The following is a 24957-nucleotide window of genomic DNA, read 5'->3' on the forward strand; positions in this document are numbered from 1 at the left end:
TTAAAGTTTCGACATATGCACGCGTGCGGGAAAGTAGCACCATATGTACTGTAAAATAGTACATTACGATACAAGTGCGAAAAATAGGAAATACGAAACGAGTGGCGATAAATTAAAATACGACCGAAGGGAGTGTTTTAAATCGACACGAGTTGCAAATTACCTATTCGCACATGTATCGTACAACGTTTTACAGTACATATGGCCCTTTAAAAAGGCGTTAATAATTAACTTAATATGCTAATTTTCGCACTGGTGCGGTAAAGTAGCACCATGTGTACTGTAAAATACTTTTACAGTACATATGGGGCTACTTTATAGCACTAGTGCGAGAAGTAGCATATTATGTTACTGTGTCGAACATTTAAAGGGCCATATGTACTGTAAAACGTTGTACGATACATGTGCGAATAGGTAATTCGCAACTCGTGTCGATTTAAAACACTCCCTTCGGTCGTGTTTTAATTTATCGCCACTCGTTTCGAATTTCCTATTTTTCGCACTTGTATCGTAATGTACTATTTGGCCACCCTGCCGTAGTAGGTATCACTTGAATAACACTAAAATAACATAATTAAAATTAATTAAGTAGCATTATTTATCAGCATCCTACTATGAGTAGAAAGTCAACAAAAAACTTGAATATCGTGCTTATCAGAGCTAGTATCTCGGGCACGACATAAGGAACAATAACTGCTATGTGAAGGACATCTAGCAGTTATCAATGCATAAAAATACGGCGATTCTATCTAAGAATATACACTTTTTTAGGGTTCCGTAGCTCAAAAGGATAAAATGGAACTCTTATAGGATCACTTTGTTGTCCGTCTCCGTCTGTCTGTCAAGATACTCAAGATCCTTTTATCTCGGGAACGCGTGGAAGAGGAAGTTGAAATCAAAATTTGCAGCTGTTAAAAATCTAAATTTTATAGGGACTTTCAGCTGACCTAAATTTATGAAAGGTCCAGTTTTTTAAGACGAATGATTTTGGAGGGAGGGCCAAATGGCTTATTGTGGAGTCAGCCAAAAAAATTCAACTTATATATTTCTAATTTAGTTTTATGTGATGAAGATTTTATAAATGTATAATAAAACACACATTTAGGTACCTATGTATACTTGTTTTATAAATATTGCAAATTTTCCAGAGAATAGTCGACTTATGAGACGACCGGTCTGGTCTAGTATTTACCTAGTGACCAAAGAATATAATACTCACTAGGAGCTAATGACCCTGCATATTATGTCGATAAACCAGAATTTGAACCCAGGACCATCGGCTTCATAGGCAGGGTGACTACCCACTAGGCCAGACCGGTCGTCAAGAAAATAAAAGTTAACAACTCACGCGATGGCCAAATCTTCCGTCGCAAGTTCCGCGCGGCGCACTACATCTTTTATTTCCTTCTAATTCCCTGCTTTTGCGCCACCTGTTAACGACATATCTACATGGACGAATTCTCACACACTATCAGAGAGATTACCGCGAAAAACTAAATCGGAATTTCGCTATCGGCCTCTCTACCGCTCTTACATATTCGTGTGATAGAGAGGTAGGTAACGAAATTTCGATTTTTGTTTGTCGCAGTAGGCCCTCAGAGAGGATTAGGTACTGTAGTAATCGACGCAGGAGTTCATCGCACGATTTGTGTTGTAATATGTGTGTACTCTGTGTAGCTGTCAAAGTCAAGCATTCATTTATTTATAATTGAGTGATTGTTTTGTTTGCCTTGTTATTATTACCGGCGTCCGGCCGGCCAGTCGTCGCTCGACCGCCGCAAGGTAAGGTTATCTATAGTCGAGTTTTTTTTTTAACTATAAAGATAAGGTTATAGTGTTCGTGCACAGCTTGTGTCGGAATTGTTAAAAGGTACAGTTGTCAATTAAATTCGTGTTGATAATAACTCTCGTACGATGTTATTTAGTAAGCGCGGTAGTTTTTTTTATCTTACACTTTAAATGGTTGATCGTTCAATTAATATCGTTCGTGACATCCACGATGACGCGCAGATTTGTCAAATCTCACCTTTAATAACATGACATTACTAGTCTTCGTGAATGGCACGATATAGGAATATGGAGGCCGATTCTCAAGTGAATTTTGTTATCATTTTGTTCGTGTTATGATACAATCATGTCTCGATGGGCTCGCAGCTATCTCACGTGCACCATTAAGTTGGAGCGAAATGCCTAATGCAATGAATGACGCGCGCGGAACCTATCAGCGAGAGCGGTTGTCAAGGTCGTGTCAAAACAATATCAAAACCTAAACAAATCATGGGCTAAGAAGGAAATAACGTTGTTATAACAATAAATTAGGTACCTATATAGTAACATAGTAGTAAATGAGCAAAAACTTATAATCGAATGTGAAGATAAATATTAGTATTCACTGTGTAATATTTTATTAATTTTCAATACAACGAAACGTTTTTTGCGAATGATTAAGTATTATAGGTAAAACCAAATTGAGTATGAAATTAAAGTCTGCTTCCATGTAAAGAATTAGTCCCTAATTAAGTAGGTAGATTAATTAGTTTTTAGTTAAGATTGATTAAGTGCGTACTATTTGTTGCTAGAGTCTACACGTAGCTTAAGGAAAACTCTTGCATACTTAAATTGTTAATTACTTCAACGGGTTTATTTTCTTATGTAACGCACGAATGGTCTTATTCATTGATAATGAGTCAATGACGTAGTGATTAGTGATAAGCCGCTGTTTAACAACAGCGAATTGTCTGTAAAGTTCCTACAATAGTAAATAACAATATTAATAACTATCCACTAGGAATAATGTAGATACTACCTTAACAAGTTAGATTTAATTTAACCTTCCCATAAAGTTTTGAAGTGGCTCGTGTTTTAGGTATACTTGCCTAATCCTATTAAACAGGCATATTGTTTCCACCCATTAAACATATTTATGTAAAAATCAAGAATTGATTGAAATGACTAAACTAGTGATTTATTATTTCGTTTCGTATTGTCTAAAGTATTTATTTAGTACTGCATCATGTACTCGCAATGTCAAGAATATGCACTGGAAAGAATACATTAAAAGAGTAAGTTCATTTCTAAGATTCTCCTACAGACTTAGAATGAGAAGAATGTACCTACAAGATTGCCTGCCAAAGGCGCGACGTAAATCGAAATAATACCTCAAGTAAATTCAAGTTGAATTCAGAATGAATATGTGATTGCATACATTATTTGATATTGGAACGATGTAACCACCCACCGTATCTCCTAAATGCAGCTAACTTACGTTTAGTAAATTCAAACGGACACTAGCGGACACCCTCCGCCAGGTGATCCTGGTATGCATAACCTTGCCATCCGAGGGTCACCTTTAAGGGCTTTAAGCAAATTCATCTTGCCACCCGGGGCTTCAAGACAAATGGAGCCTATGAAACTACGCGTACCTATTTCGTCATCAAGCACACTCATATATTTTAGGTAATATAACCAATACAATATTAAATTTCAGATGCCATTGGAAGTGAAACAAATCACAGGCCCTCTGGTCCTCGGCGAGGGGCCTCATTGGGACGACCGAGTCCAAGCCCTCTACTTTGTCAGCATCCACGAGAAAACCATCCACAAGTACAACCCGGCGAGCGGAGAACACACGAAAACTACCCTCGGTAAGACTATTTGAGACAGAGAGCGGCATCTAGTAGAAACTACAATACTCGGTGAGACTGGCGATTAGAGCGCCATCCAGTTAAAATGTGAAACATGACAGACCACCGCGAACATCGAAGTTCGCAAATTGCGGGCACCTTTCTCTGTCATACTTATTACACCTTAATTGGAGTAAAAGATGAAGATGCCCTGAATTTTGCGAATTTCGGTGTTCGCGATAATAGGCCAATTACAACTCGGCGTGTGGTGAATATATATGGGTATGGGGGTATGGGTAAGTACGTTTAAGGACTAAATGGCATAGTTAATTTTCCAAAAAAATAATATTTTTATAATTATTTTTATAAAAAGTTATTCAGTGTTGCAGCGTTGTTGTTACATTGAATTCAACCAAATAATTGAAAACTGTGACATATATATCAAAGTCATTTCGAACATCAAGCGTCCGAAATAGTACTCACGTTTAGTAGCAAATATACACACTCGTACTAATCACTAATCAATGTAAACAGGCCCTAAGGCAAGTGTATACGTTCGTAAGGACCTTATAATATAAAAATAAATTTTATTAATGATTATCTCAGAAATCCAGTTAATTAGAATACCAGTGTCTTTGAGAAAGTTACTTAATTTTAGCTCAGAAATGCACCCTTGAAATTAACGGAACTAAAAAAAACACGGTGTATAGTATATTACCTCCTCTCCCCTAGTCGTCTTTGTCCGACGTCAAATTAAATAATCGTATTTAAACTTTGTCATTTTTATTTATTTGACTATACATAACTTTATTTAATAATATTAATTTATTTAAAGATCACAAGGGCGATTTAAAAATCGTAACAAATACCTAGGTATCATCAACCGTCTGATATTCTTAAAACCTTCGTAAAACTCTATAATCGTACTACGACTATGGTCCACAACTCCACAAGTTCAATACGTAATAAGCATACATCGGGGTTTTTGGTGCGGGAATGTTTTACACTAGCCAAAAAACAGGTAAAAACTATAAAAACAGATACTATTTTAATATTTCTAAGCACATTTGGAGCTTACTGTCTATTTTTAATTCATAGCTTGGTAATTATTTTACAATAAACAAAGTTATAAATACATGAAAATCCCGATGTATGGAAAGTATACCAAAGTATACCAATACCAATGTTGTTTTTGGTTTTGTCCGAGCTTTTTCTTCTGTTAAGCTATCTTGCCTTAGAACGACTACTAGAAGATATTCGAGTTAATTTTGTGTCATAGTTAGAAGCTGTTTGGACTAGGGTGGTTTTACAGAACTAAAAAAATTATACAATTTCAGACGGTCGTCCCGGCTTTATAGTACCAGTAGAAGGCGCACTAGATCAGTTCCTAGTAGGATTGGAGCGAGAATTCGTGGTTCTCCAGTGGGATGGTGCTGAAGGCAGCGCAGTGAAGTTTGTACGGAAGATTGGGGAGGTGGACCAGGATGCTACGAAGAACAGGATTAATGATGGGAAGGCGGATCCTAGGGGCAGGATCTTTGGAGGTGAGGAAGAGTTTAATGTGGGCTTGGCTTGGCTGTGTTTGTGGAAAAAGTGTGTTAATAAAAATGAAAGATCTCACCAAATCTGGTGGTCGCAACTGGTGGTCATGATCGCATAAATGATAAATTCGCAGCTTTAAATACGAAGGCTTTCTAATCCACACGATTTATTGTCTTCTGGATAAGATGCCTATACCTATACATAGGCATTTGCATTTTTCACAATTATCGGTGAAGTGATAAGTGTCGGAGCCATCTAAACTGAAACTCAAACAACTTTATTGCTATTATATTACAAGCAAATTACAAGTAAGACAGACCTTCTATTTATAAGGGCATAGTAATTTCATTTTTATCCAACCGTCAACATCAACACGTTTCCAGGGACTATGGGTGACGAGAAATCCCCCGGCGACTTTGCTCAAGAGCAGGGCTCCCTCTACCGTGTCGATGGCAACATTACTCGCGTGGCGGACAAGATCGGGATTTCAAATGGCCTGGCTTGGGACTTAAGTGCTAAGGCTATGTACTACATCGACTCGCTAGAACAGAACGTCCGGAGATACGACTATGATGTGGACACTGGGGATATCTGTAAGTGCATCGAAGATAAGTTAATTAACAGAAGATAGTGTTGGCGAAGATGCTATCTTCTTTTTTTTCTGATGCCGAATCAGCAAAAATTACGAGTCAGCCAGGCAATTATACATTTGAAAGTTAAAAATCTTCGGCCAATTTGTCACAAAACTATTGTTACTGACCAAAATGAAACAGTTCCTAAAGAGTTCACTTCAACACTATTCTTCAGATCGCAGTACCTAAATAATTTTACTTTCTAATAAAATTACTACAGCGAACATGCGGCACATCTTCAATTTCCCGAAAAATGGTCTGGACGGTTTTCCCGATGGCGGGACCATAGATACCGACGGCAATCTGTGGATCGCCGTGTTCAACAACGGCGTTGTTATCCAGGTGTCGCCGGAGGGCAAGCTCTTGCGACAGATCCCTATACCAGCTAAACAGGTATGTCATAAACTGAAATAGATATTTTATATTAAAGAAAACGTGACAAAGCTCTTCAGTAGTGGAGGCCGGATACGAACCGGCGTCTTCAGCAATCCGGCTAACGCCATGAATCACTAGTCCACCCTATCACGGCGGAGCCCGTCCCAATTTCTCGACCATATGCCATCTTAGAAAGACTAGTCCTTGACCAAGTCTAAGGGCGAGTATAGTAGAGTGTATGTGACTAGTTTAAAAAACATAAATCTATATATTTAGTAAAATAATTTTTATTGTTCCCAAACAGTTGTTGTTATAGTACCCACAAATAGAATATTGAAAGAGAATATTAGGTAAGTCTACTTTCTCTATTTATATCCTCGGCTCAAAAATTGGAGACCTCTGACACAGAACCGCCAGGCGTATGATGGCGTCGTTATAACTACACGAAAAATAAACGGACAGACAGACGGACATGAAGAATCTATAAGGGTTCCGTTTTTTGCCATTTGGCTACGGAACCCTAACAACCGCCGTTTATTGACATCAGTCGATGGGAACGCTTCACCCTGTACATTATCACGTTATTATTTTTGCAATAAAATGTTAAAAGCAAAAAAATTGAACAAGTTTGAGAACACATCAAATCAAATTATTTTATATAAAATATTTTATTTTATTTAATAAGTATTTTGATTTATTGTGTTATTGAATAAGGGAATGACTAGGTAGTCAGATCAAATTCTCAAACGACAAGAAGAGTCGCGGAAGTTACAGTTATAAGACATTTTTGGTACCTAAATATTGAAATTATAAAAACATTTCAGGTTACGTCGTGCACCTTCGGCGGCCCTAACTTAGACATCCTCTTCGTAACGACGTCCCATTACATGAACAAACCGGGCGAAGGGGATCCCCAAGATGGATGCACCTTCATGGTGACAGGCTTGGGTGTTAAGGGACACCCCAATGTTAACTTTAAGTTTTAATCCAATTTATACCTACGATAATATTTGTTATTGCCCATTAAAAAAACTAAATCAACGTATTAAAGTGAGTATTACCTAGATATCGTTTAAGTTTATAATAGTTCCATGATCTCCATTCTTCAGTATCATCACCTAATTACACGAGCTCCGAGGAATCGTAGGGGAACCCTGCTTGTCGACGCTCTCCCACGATATACGGCTCGGCAGTGCCATGGTTTGTCAAGCATTTAAATACAACAAAACCCTACCATAACGTATTTAGGGTTAATACGGGGTAAATAAATAAACAGACAGGTTTAGCAATAAATAAGATAGTAACAATTTAAACTAAGCTTAATGTTGACATTTTCCAGCCAGCCCATCACGCACGTAGACCCGCAAGGCAGGAGTTTTCAGTCCCGCGATTCGTTCATGCTTTCGTTCCATATTCGATTGAATTGGGCAGACCGTTAATAATAGGAAACGGGAAAGAAAAAGTCAATTAGCAATAAATAATACTTTAATTAAGCATAACATTTACATTTTCCACTCCTCCTAACCCCCAATCCTCTTAACCGGAATGTAGACCCGCAAGGAGGATTCATATATGCTGTGGTTACATACAAGTCCTCGAAGGTAGGGCCTCGTAGGGGACAGTTGATAATAAGATTGACATGGGCAAAAAGGTAATTTGGCAAAAATACGTAATTTAATTAAGCTTAACATTCACATTCTCCAGCCCACGAACCCCTAACCCCCTCAACCGGAACGTAGACCCGCAAGGCGGGGGCTGTTCGGTCCCGCGATTCATACATGCTGACGTTACATACAGGTCCTCGAAGGTAGGTCCTCCGAATGTGCATGAGGTCACTTGGAGTGCGGGAATACGAATTTTCTGAAGGAGCTTGCCTTCGCGAGGGTCCACTTTTAGTACCTGAGGAAGAGAAGGTACAGTTATTAAATTACGTCTTTGGGGTGAGGCTGACTCAAAATATTGTCACGAACATAATAATTCTCCCAGTTAACACACACGAGAGGGTACGAGTAAGCATACGATGGGGCGAACGTGAATGTGAACTGTGAAATAAGTTTATTGACAAAAAAGTATTTTTTGATACTAGCTTTTATCGCTGATTGTAATTTTCTTTCAACTACCAAACGCAATTAAGCTGCGTTGTTTTATCACAGAGTTCCTATGGCTATCGTCAGTCTCCATCATCAGATCAGCTCGATGGTACCAATAACATTGCATTGTCACCCGACTTGCATTATGTATGTGAAGTTTCAGTTCAATCAAATAATGGGAAGTGGGACTTCTTTAGCTTGCTAAATTTGTGTGTCTGTTCCACTAACCTGGTGTCCATCGAAGTTGGCGATCCAGAGGTTGCCGTCAGTGTCTATGGTCATGCCATCCACGATACCTTCTAGTCCGTGTTTCGCGTATTTGAACACAAAGCGGGGGTTTGCTGCGAACGAAAAAGAAAGTTCAAAAATTGAATTAGGAGACACTGAGGTAGGTAGGCTACTACTACTTAGTTGATTTAGTTGGATAATGCTTATTAAACACTGGTAGAGTAGAAAGACTTCTTAGGTCGTCTGTTCGATCCCAAATCAGTAGCTTAGAACTTGAGTACGAAGAATTTTTCGATTCGAATTACCGGTCGCTTATCGTTGAAGAGAAGAAAATCAGACTTTTTCAATCAGATTCCCCTCTGGTTTGAAAGCTTAGATCACATGGCACTTGCTTACGTTTAAACTAGTACTTGCGCCAATCCTTAGACATTTTTCAGTAGGAATGCAACCAGGAAAGCGCTAAGAACAAGAAAACAAAAGGACTTACAAATCTCTCCAGTTTCGACATCATAATCGTACCGCCGCACGTCATACTCGAAGGAGTCTGCGTAGTAGAACGCCTTTTCCTTTAAGTCCCAACACAGTCCGTTGGAGATGTCCACGCCTTCGACCACCTTCTTTACGCTGCCGTCCTGGTCCATTCGGTACAGATTGCCTTTCTTTAGGTGAAACTTGCCGGGTTCGTATTCGTGGCCCATCGTTCCTACAAAGATAAACGTACTTTTAAACAGTTACCCACTACTATCTAGGAATCCTAGGCTAATAAAAATACAAGGTTTAGGAGAAAATCCTGTGGGTATATTGGCATTGCCCTTCCTGCTTACCGGTTCCGCGGACGGCGGTGTTGTTGAGTTCCATCTTAGATTAATTTTTTGTTTTCTAAAACATGACTCGCATATGCGGCATATGTATGGCTCTCGTTAAAGCTGTTAGAAATATCGATAGAATAATATATAAATATTTAGTAATGTTTTCACGCAGTCACGAATATATAAATATTCGTGACTGCGCGAAAACATTACTTAGTTATCTATTACTAACTAGGTATAAGTGTTTAAACCCGCCAGCAAACAGCCTCCCGCGGGGGATCAGCCTTGGCATAATTAAACCTATTGTTAAGATTGTCCTGGTCCACCTTAGCAACGGTTCTGAGATCCATGGCGCCGCCATCTTTGTCATCCCACTCCACTACTATACATAGAAACTTCAACAACACCTTCTCACTGCCATCTTTGCCTTCCCACTCGACTTGGAAAAAAATAAAGAAACTTCTGCTAAATACGTTTGAACTCACCAGCAAACAGCCTGCCGCGAGGATCAGCCTTGGCATCATTAAACCTATTGTTAGGATTGTCTTGGTCCACCTCGGCAACAGTTCTGAGCTCTCTCGCGCCTCCATCTTTGCCGTCCCACTCGACCTCGACGATGCGCCGCTTCAGGCCCACTACGAAGTGGTTAGGCTTGCCTTCTATGGGGATGACGAAGCCGGGCATGTCACCTGAAACAAGCGATGTTCTTGTAGGGCTCACGGTCCTACCTTTAGTATTTATGAAATTCGACGAAATTTAAATAATGTTTAATTGAGTACTGTAGGAAATAGAGTTAAAATTAACTCTATTTCCTATCATCTATCGTCAATCTACCTAACACCTAAATTCAAATATCACTGCTAAATTTTAGATTGGCTCTAGTACGTCTGGGCTTCACTTATATAAGTATTTACCTACTTACTGTTATTCTAATCCTTATTTAGGTAATTGATTTGTAATAATTATATTATTATTAACATTTGTATGTGACTTTTTAAATATTTGTACGCCAATAGGCAAAACACAGAGTTATATTTATTACTTTATATATAAGACCTTAACTGTAACACCTGTGTTCCACAAATAAAATTTACTTACTTTACTTTACTTTATAGGAGCTATAATTTTATATTATTAATATTGTTATTATTTTCATTTTTATTTATTTTGACGATCATGATAGAAATTTTTATATTTTTGACATCTATGCAAATGTATTATGTAATTGTATTTCATGAAATAAATCTAATCTAATCTATACCTTTGCAAAGATCAGGCTGCAACTCGAATACGTAATCTACTTATAACAGTATAATGATTATACTATAATCTAGTTACGAGCTTGACCTTGTGTTTGCCTCAAGGAGAATACGAAAGTCGAAGAAAGGAAATCTTTGAAGATTTTCCTAACTCTCCTGAGGGCCTAGCCGACATGATAATCGTACATCGAAAAATTCGAAACGAAAAGAAAAAAAATACAGATAAACACTATTTAGTGACAACTCTTACTGAGAACAGCTCGTGTATGCTTGCCGGTGGCTGGGTCGTATTTATGGATGGACTTGTCGAAGATGCTCACGAAGTACAGCACCTGGTCTCGATGGTCCCAATGAGGGCCTTCACCTAGCCACACTGGCTCTGTCACTGCTTCTAAGCTCACCATCTGAAATCAAGGGAAAATTGGAATGAGGTAAAGAGAACCTTTACATAATTGTAATAGGTATGACCATTTTTTTTGGAACAGCTGGTCGCACGCTCTAACTAGTCAGCAGTCAGTTATACTATAAGAGACCTTTTCATTTTTGTAGGTATGAATATAGGATACGTGATACGTATATGGGAATAAGGAGCCAAATGATCTCGGTTTACTATTATAATACCTACTGGAAACATTGGCACTTGTCCGGTTTCTTTCTCTATGCCTGCGGTAAGCTCCTGGTACAATTTTAGCTGTTTGCTGTAGACATTAGTAATATATACCTACATATACAAGGTGCTCGTGAGCATTGCGAGAGATTTTAACGGTGCATTCCTGATAATATTTAGAAACTAAAATGTCATATAAAATTTTCTGGATTAGGCCTAATTTCAGAGATAATTAAATTTTTTTCGTCATAAGTCGGTACAAAACACCTTTTTGGCTGCGGTATTGCCACTTTGAGGATTAGTCTGGACATACCTATTTATTGACATCGAAATAATTAAAAAAAAAACATTCATGAGGCTACCCCCAAATAAAAAAACTTTTTAGTTTATTTTAGGTTAAGTTTTTATACTAAAATTTTTGTTTTATGTACAGAAGTGTACAAAAATCGAAAAAAACATAAAAAAAAAAATTTTTTTTTGGCGAATTTCACAAAAAGTCGTATAACATTTTTTGCTTCTGTTATTCATTAGGAATGCACCGTTAAAATTTCTCGCAATGCTCACGGGCACCTTGTATACAACTACTTACAGAATGAAATGGTAAAAAAGTACCAACATGAAAAGTTATAGAAGCATCCATCTACATTTTGTGGAAACGTAGGTATGAAACACAAGCGCAGTTTTTTGCGTGCCGCAGTGGATTTACTCCTAATTTTCAAAGTTCTCATAAATTGTCCACTACTACTATGCGTGTGTACGTACACTATGTATGTGTGTGTATGTGTGTCATGTACACGTGTGTAGGTATGTATATAATCACTTAACTATCTCTTATTATTATTGATTGCTGTCAAAAACCATGATCTAGCATTTTTTTCTTTATCATCCACTGACATCTCAACGTCAATCTTGACGTAAATTCCTGATCATGACAATGCAAAAAACATGTATGATTAGATAATGTTTTCAGTATTTAATCAATTGAGTATCTATTGCGTTATCTTGATAATTGGTAGTAGGTATTCATTTGTTTGTGTTTAAATAAAAACACTGTTAAATTAATGAGTTAAAAACTTATTAGATTATTTTTTCTTTTTTATTCTTAAATAATAAATATTTTACTCGGAGGTAAATTCATCCTCGCGTTGTTGCCCCGGCATTTTACCACGGCTCATGGGAGCCTGGGGTCCGCTTGACAACTAATCCTCAGAATTGGCGTAGACAGCTAAACACTAGTTTTACGAAAGCGATTGGTGGTGGTGGAAAGGTTTTAAAAGTATGGTAAATAAAATAAATATTTTTAGTATCATCATCGATCATACGCAACAACTACATACCGCAACAACATGCCATTGTGCTTTAAGAATTAATTTTCCTGACGGCAAAAGCTAAGAGATATACGTGTGGCAATTCCCCGGCATATAGGTATAACTGTGTTTAATTGACAATATTATATTTTTCTAAAAGATCTTAATGAGAAAACCATTTCGGTAAAATTATTCAAATTTATCTCGGGATATTTGTTCTTCATTAACCTAAATAAAGATAAATAGGACTGACCACGAAAGTTTTACTATAGGGAACAGGAAATCTATAGAGTACCTACACATATCGCACGTGAGAACTTGTGTGTGTATTTGGGTGTTTTTTTTAAACTCCGTAAACTTCAGGGGATGGCTAAGTAGGTACTTAGGTCATAAGTTCTGTCAAAAAGGGTTTGACTGATAAAATGTAATACAAAGCTTTTAATACAAAAATATAGCTATGATTTAAAAGCTTGTTTTGTACTTATCAAAACGTAATATAATCCATCAAACAATTGAAAACTATGACATTAATGACATTTCGAATATCGATCGTCCGAGATAGTAGGTATTTGCGGTTAGTAGCAAATGTATATAGACAATATATAAACACTAATCAATAATTATGTAAGCAGGTCCTAACGCAAGTGTACACACTCGTAGGCGCCTTATGAGATAAATATAAATTATTGATTAACTATCTCCTAAATGGAGTTAATTAGAATACCGGTTTCTTTGAGAAAGTTACTTAATTTAAGCTCAGGAAAGCACCCTTGAAATTAACGGACAAAAAAACACGGCGTATACATAGTTACGTTATAAAAATATACATTTCTATTACATTACAATATGAAATGAATGTATAAACTAATAATTTTGTGGTAAAATTAAGCGAGACTGCTAATTTTCACAATTCAGTTCTTGCCAAGAAGTTATCCGTTGTGCCCCAGTTTTAAATAACGTTCGTTATGGTAAAACTCTCGCTAGCCAAATTACTCACTTTATTATACTAATTTAAATATCCGTCAATGGCCGTGTCCCACCGCGGTGTGTGCTCTCGAGCGCTCCGTGTCGTATTGTTGTCGAACGAGATTAAGAGGTGTTATAAATGTGTGGAGATCCGCGGGGAATTTCCTGTAACTGGGTCATTCTCAAAAAATATGGCTGCGGTTTAATTACCCCATACAAAATGTATGAAAGGTCGTGGCAATTCGACGCAACCGCAGACATATTCTCAGAGAATGACCAAACTGACTCTGACTGGCGCGAGAGTTGTATAGTCAGACCAACCTAAGCTACACTTTGCACCGATTGAGTGTGGAAATGCTTCAAATCCTTATGAAATTGACATTTATAGCACTTTTGCATTGTGCAGAGTTATTAGACTGACTCTAGGAAATTTCGTACCGAAAATATAATACGAGATGTTGTACCTTTTACTTGAGAACGACACAATTATCTTTTATAACACACTTGTCTGCGTGGATTGATGAAAACGACTCTCGTTCCACTATCACCATTACAAATTTCAACTAAATTGGTTCTGGTCATTCTACACCATCAATCTCATTTCCCTGGCTATACCTATTGGCAAATTCCCAGGAGATTCCGCTCAATAGTTATGGTTGTAGATGGAACTTGGTGCGGGTTACACAGTCACCAAAAATGAAATGGTAATAAAGCGGCTGGGAATTTGTGAATATGTACGGCCAGGGGAATGAGATTTTTGTACGATGACTCTTCACTGGTTTAAGCGTGAAGAGGTGACAGAGAGGCAGACAGAGAATTAGACAGACTATAGGAAATCTCAGAAGTTAGATTCTTTTATTCGAAGGTTTTAGAGTGTTTTCATATATATGCGGGAGTACATTACGAGAAATGTCATCTAATTCTGGACCCAGTGTATGGACTCCCGCGATGAAACACATGCAGTTTAGATCGCATCTGGTAAACACATATTAGAAAAATAAATTACCTAATTAATATTTCTACCAGAGAATAATTTCTAACCACAAAGTTATATTTGGATAATTAGTTTATTATAAATCTGCTCAATAAAGTTACTTTCCACTTACCTACCTAATTGAAATTTTATTTGGATATGTTAATAAAACAAATTGATTTACTAACCATAATAAAGTAAGAAATCATTATCTGTAACAATTTAGCGGGAAATAAAAGGCTTTTCATTTTATTTTATTTATAATAAAACAAATCTGGATACAATAATAAAATCAGTTTAATCGGCTTAGAAGAATATCGAGGATATTAATTAGTGGCATTGATAAAAATATACGGAAAAACACAACGCATATTTAATTGTCCTCACAGAAAATTGGGAAAAATCCATTAAGATTCTACTCATGTTCCTTTCTACGAGGAGGGTTCTTATTTTATTTGTAAACATTTACGGGCTTACAAATGACCCATTTAATTGATACAATGACAATTTAATAAATAAATGAGTTTTTGACAAAAATTTCATTTTTGGTACAAGCTTTTATCGCTGACTGTACTTTTCTTTCCACAAGTAACTAATACTCATCGAGACAATTCCAAAAACCCCAAACACAATTAGGTTACGTTGTTTTATCACAGAGTTCCTATGGCCACCTCCTGTCTCCATCATCAGATCATCTCGATGGTACCATAATATTGCATTGTCACCCGACTTACATATGTATGCAAATTTTCAGCTTCATCGGAAACCGGGAAGTGGGTCAAATTTAACTTGCAAGATTTGATTACAAACAGACAACGGTCAGGTGAAAGTAAATAAAAGCTTGTAATGAATTACTTTGGCACGAACATAGTAATGTATATCTGCGTCTAATCGAGTCATATAGAAACAGCGGTAGAGATGGAATAAAGTTTTTTAACCGAATTCAAAAAAGGAGGAGGTTATCAATTTGATGGCATATTTTTGTATGTTTGTTACCTCAAATACTCATCATGTGTGAACCGATTTGGATTTTTTTGTGCAATAGAACATTATTATATATACTTACTTTCAAGTTGGTCCCATTTTTGTCTTATTAGGGTTTCGTAATAGTCAAGAAACCCTTATAGTTTCACCATGGCCGTCTGTCCGTCCGTTCGCGGTTTTGTTCCGTGATCGTTAGTACTAGAAAACTATAATTTGAAATGAATACATAAGATACATTAATCATGCATGGCGAAAGAACAGTAAAATAAAATTTACAATTTTTTTTTATGGTAACTCCCATACAAAATGGTTTTTTTTTACTACTTTTTTTTTTGCTTTGACCCAATAGTGTGGGATATCGTTGGATAGGTCTTTAAAAACAAATACCGGTCTTCACAAACCATTTTTTTAATAACTACTAAATAACCATTTTTTTAATAACTTTTGAACCATGGGAACAAAAAATATGAAAAAAATCGTGAACAAAATCTTAATAAATACTTTAAATTAAAACAATAGCGAACATGATTAGTCCAGTAGGTTTTGCCTATTTTTACAGAAAGGTAACTACGAAACCCTACACTGAGCATGGCCCGACATGCTCTTAGCCGATTTTTTTAATTGAATGCAGTTTTTCTAGCGTGGAATGTTTTATGAAAATTGGTTCAACCGTTTCATTGGTTGTTATTTTGTATTTAATCAACTATTTTAAATGACAGAACCCTCAAAATGATTGATAGTTATCAGAATGTGCGGGTATCTAATCTGCGCTGTGTGTGTGCTAAGAGATCGGTTCTACTCAAGATAGCGTTACTAACTCAAATGGCTACTTATTGTAAAACTGGAAAATACTAGAAATATAAGTATACTTATAATTAGTTTTTTAGCATTAGAAAGAAGAATCTTTACGTTCCTTTTTGTTAAAAAACACTTATGAAATACAAGTCATGGCATATAGAGGTAATGTAACAGTTATGAATTATATACCATTTATTAACATTTTTTGCTTTCATAAATATTATAAATTATGATTTTCAATAATTTCCATTTTCCAAATAAACGAACCATACCAACTAAATATACCTACAGACGTAGAGATTTGAACCGCCTGTATACTATATTACAAACTCCTATAGAAAACGGTAGTTTATCTACAGCTGACTGTACTTAGGTACTCTGTTCTCACATTTAATAGGCAGAATTAGACCAAGCTAAGTTGGCAGCGATTATGATAGCCCAGACAGTGAGACAAAAGTGCGTACCTACTCATTGCACTTATATCTCCCACTATATGACATTACACGAGAGCACGCTTCTATGGAAAGCTCAGAATGAATCAATTGAAGAATACAACACAATTTTTTTAATAGGTTCTAAGGCAATGGCCCTACTTCTAAAAAAAATATTTAGCAAAGTCGGTAAATATTGTTTTCCTTAGACCTGTTTCTACTGTTACAGCAGTGTCTTCGCACATTACAGCTAAGCATCTTACTTAACTTCAATCACCGTCTAAGCCATATCTTTATTTGTAAAAATCTTGTTACTTCCTTTGACTGTAACGACCCACTACAGGTCACAAATTAAGAAATTTCTCGTCCTGTTTGTCACTTTTTAATCAAGTTTGTCATGAAAAAAATGTATGGAGAACGGAGTGCCCAATTTTTTAAAAATAATTTATCTAAAACTGATTCTTAAATGATATAACACGTGCGGTTTACATCAAAGATATGGCCTAGATGGTGATTAAAGTGCAGTAAGATTAAAAAAGACAGAAAAGTTCGATGATCTCGAAAACCATGAAACTTAACTAGTCCTATAAGTGCATTATCTGGACCAGCCTAAGGTGCCTTGCCTTGTCGGTGGTTAGAAGGTTATCCATTAATTACTGGGCACCCTGTATGTAACAAATGTCATGACATTATGATAATATCGACTCTTTAGACTTAGACATACTTGATTTAAAGCTGATAATAAAATGATCTCACTACTTGAATACTTAATATATATTAGTTACAAAAACGGTATGGTCCGATCACGTTTAGTTTTCATGCATGCTACGTCAAGAATGGCGCCAGGAAAGTGTGCATTGTTATATTCTGTTGTTGTTGTTGTCAGTGCAACTGCAAACTTAGCGTAGTAAATAATAAATAAATATTATAGGGACATTCTAACACAAATTGACTAAGTCCCACGGTAAGCTCAAGAAGGCTTGTGTTGTGGGTACTCAGACAACGATATATATTGCCAGTGAAGCCTCCGTGCTTTTGTCTACACTAAGACTTGTGGTATTATTCTCCAGAGCTTCAACACGGGTACAGTCTGTCGACGCGCCCATCACATGCATCAATTTTTGTTGTCAGGGTGGCTACCGTTACGCGAAGTGCCTGGATATGTTGGCTCATCGCCCGCATTTCTTCCCGGAACAAACACAAACAATGTTCGAGCCTAGCGGTTTCGTTCAGGTGCTGGTTGTCCGTGAAAGACACTTCCATCACCGTGTTGTCAGGCTCGTTGGACACTGCCCCGCGAGGGCGTGCGGCTCCCCTATGCATGTTGACATTGTTTGTGTTATCCGACTTAGGCTCGGCACTTTTGCACTCAACACACTTCTAAAGATACCTTTGCACGGGTCCCATAAACATAAGGAATTCTTCAGTGTAGTTAGTACAGTGGAGACAGTACGATTTTTGTCAGTTATGGCAGTTTAAATCTGCCATCGGTTATCTTGTTAAAACACCCAGCACAGTCTGCCATTGTAAATTGTGTTTAATGTGTTGGCGATAAGGTGTAATTTGGAGTGGTAGTAACTGACACACTGCTAATGAGCGCGCGCAGACTCAGCTGATTCGTTGACAGCCGGTCAGCTGACCCGCGCAATGGACGTCCGGTTAGGCGACTACACTCGATTTTACACTGATTTCCAACTACACGGTAACGTCAACGCACTAAACACTATTAGTTTTTGGTACTAACGGATATTAGCTATTTAATTTTATATAGTTTCCGTTTATAAACCAACTTATTACCAGATTTTTAGGCAAATATTACGGAGCGAACAATAAGTACGTGTGACAGTTATGATGTGCTCATCACACAAATATATGCCCTTACCGGGATGCGAACCCGGGACCGTCGGCTTCACAGGCAGATTCGAGTCTCTATACCCACTAGGCCAGACCGGTCGTCAACCGGTAGTCGGAGTTTAGTCCCTCACAAATAAATCAACTAACATAAGTGCCTATAAAAGTTTATAGGTATTTTTTAGGTACATACTGACGACGAATATTAATATAAATAACAATAATATAATATTCCTTCAAATTTGTGTACGTATCATTAAGGAATGTCTATTTCCTTAATGATATTACCCGTATTTTTTTGTTCTGTAATTTACGATTGCGAAACAGTTAATTATAAATCAGAATATAAAGTAGAAGTGGTGATATTTAATTCAAAACAGCACAAATAATGACGATGATTTATTAATATCAACTTGGTTTCTTCAGTTCAGTGACCTCCATTCCTTTTCCAAACACGCACACTTTGATGGTTTCGCTGAAAGTAAAGAGTATTCTATAAAATAAAATATGTCTAATTTTTATAAGTGCTATAATATGAAATAAACAGCAAACAAAATACTTTGCCATTAAAATTTGAGCTTTATCTATAAATATTGAAAGTTGCCTTTGGGTTGTGTTTCATTGACGAAATTAGACATTTGGAACCTTTCAAATTTAGTTGCCACAAAAGGCATAAAAAGGCTATAATCGGTCTAAAAACCAGCGCCGAGCATGTTGGCCCAACACACGCTGAGACTGGAACCCTTTGCCCAATACAATCTTTAACTTTTTTGATCTGAATAAATTATTGTTGTATCTTCTTAAAAAAAAAATATCATGTAACTTTATTTTCCTGTATACCTGTATGTCGCAATAAACGACCGAATGAACTACTTATTCTTAAAAAAATTATGAGGAAAAACTTGTTGTTGATGATATGGAGGGCTAATCAATCAGTCATCTTACATTATTCAATTACGAGAGGATTTCTAAATAGGAGAATAAAGGTAAGGTAACCTACTTATTAAGATGTTTAAAATCTATCATTCCCTAGGAAAAAAGCGAGCATAGTGAGAAAAGCACTAACAAAATGTAGGTACTCTCATAGATACTATAAATGATGACGACAATGACACTAGTCAGTCAAAGCTACCTTTACCCTAAATTAGCAAGTGACTTAAACGTCAGTGCCATGTCTATTTCGGTCCAGATAATTCTGGAAATTAAGTTCTACGCTATTGCTTAGAAGGACTAATAACTTTGTTAGCTGTCTGAACCCAAACTCACCTGTCGCCCTCCATCAATTCCATGCCTTGAACATCAGCTACATCGCAAAATGTCTGCGAAACAAACTCACACAGAATCACTTCTTCAACCTTCCATTTTAACAAGCTGACCCTCTGGTCTACTGACGCAGACACTAAATATTCTTCAGCGAAACATAGACCAGTAATCTGGGAACTGTGCAATGAATCCATGTGGAAAGAAGATGTTAAGTTGGCAGAGGTCAGGTTAGGCTGGATGTTGATTAGAATTAGATGTATGGTGTTATCATCACCTCCTGTTGCTACTAATATATTCCCATTTGATAATAGTTTGGATGTTATACTGTTTATGCCACTTTTATTAGTTGTCGTAGTGTAAAATGGTAAAAAATTATCATTGTTAAGTTTACTTGTATCCCAGAGAGCTGTATCACCTCTTGTGGTACAGGTTACTAAAATAGCTTTATTTTCAAATTGAATGCAATGTGTTTTGAGAATGCAGGTTTTGTGATATTTTACTTCATTAATCAGTTTAAATTCAGCGTTTTCATCAATGTTAAGATTATATATTCTGAGATAGGCGTCTGAACATCCAACGAATACAATGAAATTATTATCATCTGTTTGTATGATTTCGATATCCATGACTCTCGTTTCAGGGTCAAAATCTATTGAACAGTTTCGCCAGTTTTGATTACCTTTCTTTTCTTTATCTGTCCCTTTCATTTGATAACCTAAAACTTCTTCAAATACCACTTTTATTTTATCTTGTTTCTTTTCAAAATTAATTATATTGACGCAGATTTGTGCTCTACCTCCAGCTGATATGACAAGTACCTTTTCATGTTTTAATTTATATAATTTTAATGCTCTTATATTTGATAAATGTTTATATACAACTCTATCTAAGAATTCCATTCTAGAATCGAGATGGGAAACTCTTAAAGTGGTATCTTCACCACCAGAAACGTAAAACATTTTTGATGGATCCAAACCACTTGTACAACATTGAAGGCAGTTGATTTCTTTAGAATGTGACCCATTTACAACATTCCTAGAAACAATTTTACTCAATTGGAAACCGACTATATTTACATCGGAGTTTTTGATATATATTAACTTAATTAACTCTTCATACTTATCATTTACTTTATCTTTCTGTCGAACTGCGTCCCACGAACGGTGTCCACCACCACAAGGCACTTCCAGCATCTTATTACTATTCCTTATATCATACACAACAAAATCTCTTTTTTGAAATCCACAAATAATATTTTCATCTCTATCTAGGAATTTTTCCACCCATTGAAATTCTAGGCATTTACTACTCATATATTTGACTTTACTATTTCTTATCACAAAGTATCTAATGGTGCCATCTCTCCCTGTGCTGATAATTTCATTATCCTTAATATTTATAGAGGTAGGGCCGTATCTGCCGTGGACTTTACGAAAGGTGTTTACTGGATCCTTTTCTCCTTTTATATAGATATGGATATTCCCACATCTGTCTCCAAGAATAGTCATGTTATTTTTGGCATCAATAGCAGCAGCAGTCAGCCATCTTTCTTTGCAAACTGGTAAAGTATAACTGCAAATCTTCTCCACTTCATTTCCTTTTGCAACAACATTTATTTCACCACTTTGTGAGCAGAAAATGAGATGTCTATTGTCACCCCAATGCATTGATAGAATTTTCCCGAATTCCAATTTAGTTTTTATAATATTTTGCAAACAATCTTCTTTGCAATTTTCAATAAAAACATCTAAATTCCCATCCATATCAGAAACTGCAATAATCTGTCTACACAAAGACATGCTTAGCAATTTATATGTAGAAGTATGATGCAATCTATATTCCAATTTATCTTTTTCTTCAACACAATAAACTATACAATTATCAGTCATCATAACTATATTTCTCCTAGCTGTAAAAACGACTTTTTTGACCTCTGCATTCCTTTCCAAGGTATAGTTCTGACTAACATCAACCATAGGGAAAGGATGAACCATAATACCACAATCACCTCCCCCAGTAACTAAACTATCATTATCCGCATCCACAGCCCAAATGCAACTATTCTGATGAGCCAAATTTTTCTTTAGAGGCCTCCCATTGAAATCCCAGAAGCAAATAGCCCCATCCTCCCCTACAGAAACCACCATGTTGTTACTAATACAGCTCCTCATAACTCTTGCTAAGTGGCCATAAAGTTCATATTTGCATAACATTTCTGTGTGTTGCCAGTATTCTTTAGTGTTTATTTTGTGTTTGCTGACAGTATTTGGTGACCAAATCCGTAAGGATCTGTCATCAGATGTTGTCACAATGATTTCTTTTTGAGGATCGCATGATATAGAAAATATTACACCCTGAAATAAGAAAGAATATACTTAGTGTGCAGTCTATTCCATCATAGATGGTGCTGCTATCAATATACACAGTAATCTTTATTTAATATAAAATGTTAATAATTATCAGGAAAAAGTGGCTGTGACATAATCGGACAGACAGATGGACATGACGAATCTATAAGGGTTCCTTTTTTGCCATTTGGCTACGGAACCCTAAAAAGTAGATAAGTCTATTAAATACTATTCATCTACTAAGCAAGATAATAGAATACTTTAATAAGAGATTACAAATAAAAACGAAAAACAACTTGTCCATCCTTTTTATTGGAATTTGGAATGTACAAAAATATGTATTGTACAAAAGACTGAAAAGTGTCCTCAAAATTCGAAAAAATCTCATACATTTCAAATTTAAACAAGAATTTAACATACTCGTAATTTCCATTTTATCAAGTTCCCTATCTGTATACTTAGGAAATTTGAGAAATATTGCGAAGCATGGAAAGGTTTAGGTACACCTTTAACAAAAACTATATTCTATCAATATGAAATATACATATTCATATTTTACAAACCCTGTGTCCTTTCAGGTGCTGCAGTGGCTCTGCCTCGCTGCAGCAATGTATAATGACTTCGGAGAACACCGTTCCGGCCAACACCAGAACCTCATCTTGTAATGGTACAAGTAAACCGCTGTACAGAATTGAGTTGTCTTTTCTTTTATGCTGTGATAGCAAGGTTTGAGATGAAATCTCCCAAAACTGAAATAAATAAATAGTTATGTTTTATTTGAATATATGAGGTTTTAAACTTGCCAGCTGGGCTCACATCATTGGCGCGAGAGTATCTCCGGGCGAGATAGACTACTTGTCCCTCTTTAGTTAACATAGTTAGAAAAAAACGGGTAGTCTATCTCGCCGCGAAATACAGTCGCGCCAATCATGTGCTAGGCCTACAGGGTAAAGATAAAAAAGTATATTCATTCCAGAGTATTTTTATAATAGTTATTAAGATAGACTACTATTTTTAGATTAGGTACAATAGTGGTTTCATTATCATAAAGTTAATAAAGTATTACATAATAATATTTGATCTTTATAGTAAGCTTTTTATAATATAATGGATAAGGATAACTAGCTACTTGTTTGTTTTTTTATTCTTATAAGAATTATATTTGTGATCATTTATGGCAAAAGGTAGATACCATTTTGTCGGAAAGAGATTAAAATGTCACCAGATAACCAATAAAGTACCTCTTGCTTAAGAAACAACACTATTATTTATTCACCTGAATAGTATTATGTGCAGTCAATAAGGCAACTTTATCATCATCCATCCATATTCCAGAGTGCAACCAATCTTCACACACCACTGACGTGAACAATCGAGAACATATATCACCTCTCTCTCTACTTGGGTCACAAAAACTCAACACAGTGAACTGTTTTCCACCAAAACATAGTATTTGCTTTCCACACTTTGACGGCATGAATCCATATATTTTCTGTCCTTGCAGCGTATTTACACTTTGTACATACTTTAAAGAAGCCTTGCTATATATATTCGTGTAACTACCGATACCTGAAAATTATACTTTAAGTAATTATAACATTCGAAAACTAGAATCTGAAACATAACCAACAAAATCACCTGTAAATATGAAATCTTGGTGGAATTTAACGGCAGTCACGTCAGTGCGCACAAAAGCCATGTTCAATAGACTCCTTCTGGAGTAAATTTCACTACAACATAATTGATTAAAAATATAAAATCACGTTATTAGTAAATAAATATTTACGCTAACTTTTCACTTTGGACGTAGTCGCAAACGTCATGTATGCGTCATGTTGACACTGCCAGCTACGTTCCGTTCTATTCACGAACATTTATTATGTAAACTTGCCCCCCTTCCGCGAAGCTAGAAAACAACTTGAAAACCAAGGGCCCACCGAAGTTCGCAAATTGCATATTTCTCTGTCACTCTAATTTTTTTTAATGGTTTCGCGCTCCTGGCGCATTCAGCCAGACGAGTAAAACGGGGAAACGGAATTAAAGGATTACATTTAAACGAGTAGGACGGAATTTTGGAAAAGGATCAGGAAAAGGTTAGTTAAAATAATTTAAAGTTTAATGTTGTGACGTGAAATAAATGAGTACAATGATTTAAATATATATGGAGACAGAGGCGGCGTTAGGCGTGGGCGACGTGGACCACCGCCTACCGCCTCGCGGTCCGAGGGGCCTCGCGCCTCAAATAATATGTATATCTCGGACACAACGTAAAAATGTTCGTTATTTCTTGCGACACCAGAGGGCCTCGCAAAATGTACCTTGCCCATATAAAATTTTGGTCTTGCCCGGCTTGCCCCGCCACTGTATGGAGATGAATCATTAATATACAGAAGTGTTGTAATTGTCACTCTAATTACGCCTTAATTGGAGTAAAACTTAAAACTTAGGTTACTCGTAGTAGCAAGTTAGTAGGGAAGGGAAAAGTGAAAACTTCGTGTCCGGTTCGGGAAAAGTTTTATGTTTATCAGAAGCGTTTCAAGAGTCACTAAAGAATTGTGACCTGTAATCGCTGATTTGCTTCTGTTCGTAAACAAATGATTGTTAGAAAAATTGTTTCATCGATTACCCGTTAAAACGCGATCCATAAGGACTACTATCTGTAGTATCTGTTACTAGTGTAGTGCAGCTTTATTATAATATTGCATCGATATCGATATGACTCTTGGGTACATAGTCTGGCAAGCTATTTCCGTCAGTAGAAAAGGCGGCAAATTTAAAAATTGTAGGCGCGAAGGCTCAATATCCCATACACAATTTGAATTTTGCGCCGTTTTCTACAGAAGTTTGTCAGAATAGTCTGGCAAACCAAGT

The 24957-nt window shown here is 36.5% G+C and overlaps 3 protein-coding genes across 5 annotated transcripts; 1 reads left to right on the top strand and 2 right to left on the bottom strand.

Annotated features, from left to right (window-relative positions):
• The first annotated feature begins 1635 nt into the window (after positions 1-1635).
• On the top strand, positions 1636-7238 carry LOC133522604 (regucalcin-like). 3 transcript variants are annotated; one of them, XM_061857968.1, is made up of 6 exons: positions 1636-1782; positions 3488-3644; positions 4961-5167; positions 5549-5758; positions 6018-6190; positions 6997-7238. In XM_061857968.1, the coding sequence occupies exons 2-6, from the start codon at positions 3488-3490 to the stop codon at positions 7156-7158; spliced, it is 909 nt and encodes a 302-aa protein (XP_061713952.1). In that variant the 5' UTR covers positions 1636-1782; the 3' UTR covers positions 7159-7238. The 3 variants fall into 3 exon arrangements, with proteins under 3 accessions (XP_061713952.1, XP_061713953.1, XP_061713951.1); XM_061857969.1 differs by having other exon boundaries at positions 1768-1870; XM_061857967.1 differs by lacking the exon at positions 1636-1782 and adding an exon at positions 3021-3062.
• A 401-nt stretch (positions 7239-7639) lies between these two features.
• Positions 7640-13562, bottom strand: LOC133522606 (regucalcin-like). The gene is made up of 6 exons (XM_061857970.1): positions 13470-13562; positions 10809-10962; positions 9785-9988; positions 8978-9193; positions 8491-8603; positions 7640-8071 (listed from the first exon to the last, which is right to left on the bottom strand). Exons 2-6 carry the CDS (start codon positions 10960-10962, stop codon positions 7847-7849), a joined length of 912 nt encoding a protein of 303 aa, XP_061713954.1. The 5' UTR covers positions 13470-13562; the 3' UTR covers positions 7640-7846.
• Positions 13563-18821: 5259 nt separating this feature from the next.
• LOC133522608 (tRNA (34-2'-O)-methyltransferase regulator WDR6) lies at positions 18822-24940 on the bottom strand. Its single transcript, XM_061857972.1, has 5 exons — positions 23725-24940; positions 23363-23655; positions 22650-22835; positions 19742-22092; positions 18822-18950 (listed from the first exon to the last, which is right to left on the bottom strand). Exons 1-5 carry the CDS (start codon positions 23783-23785, stop codon positions 18884-18886), a joined length of 2958 nt encoding a protein of 985 aa, XP_061713956.1. The 5' UTR covers positions 23786-24940; the 3' UTR covers positions 18822-18883.
• Between the last annotated feature and the right edge of the window lie 17 nt (positions 24941-24957).

Source organism: Cydia pomonella, chromosome 11, assembly GCF_033807575.1.
Source record: "Cydia pomonella isolate Wapato2018A chromosome 11, ilCydPomo1, whole genome shotgun sequence".
NCBI classification, from domain to species: domain Eukaryota; kingdom Metazoa; phylum Arthropoda; class Insecta; order Lepidoptera; family Tortricidae; genus Cydia; species Cydia pomonella.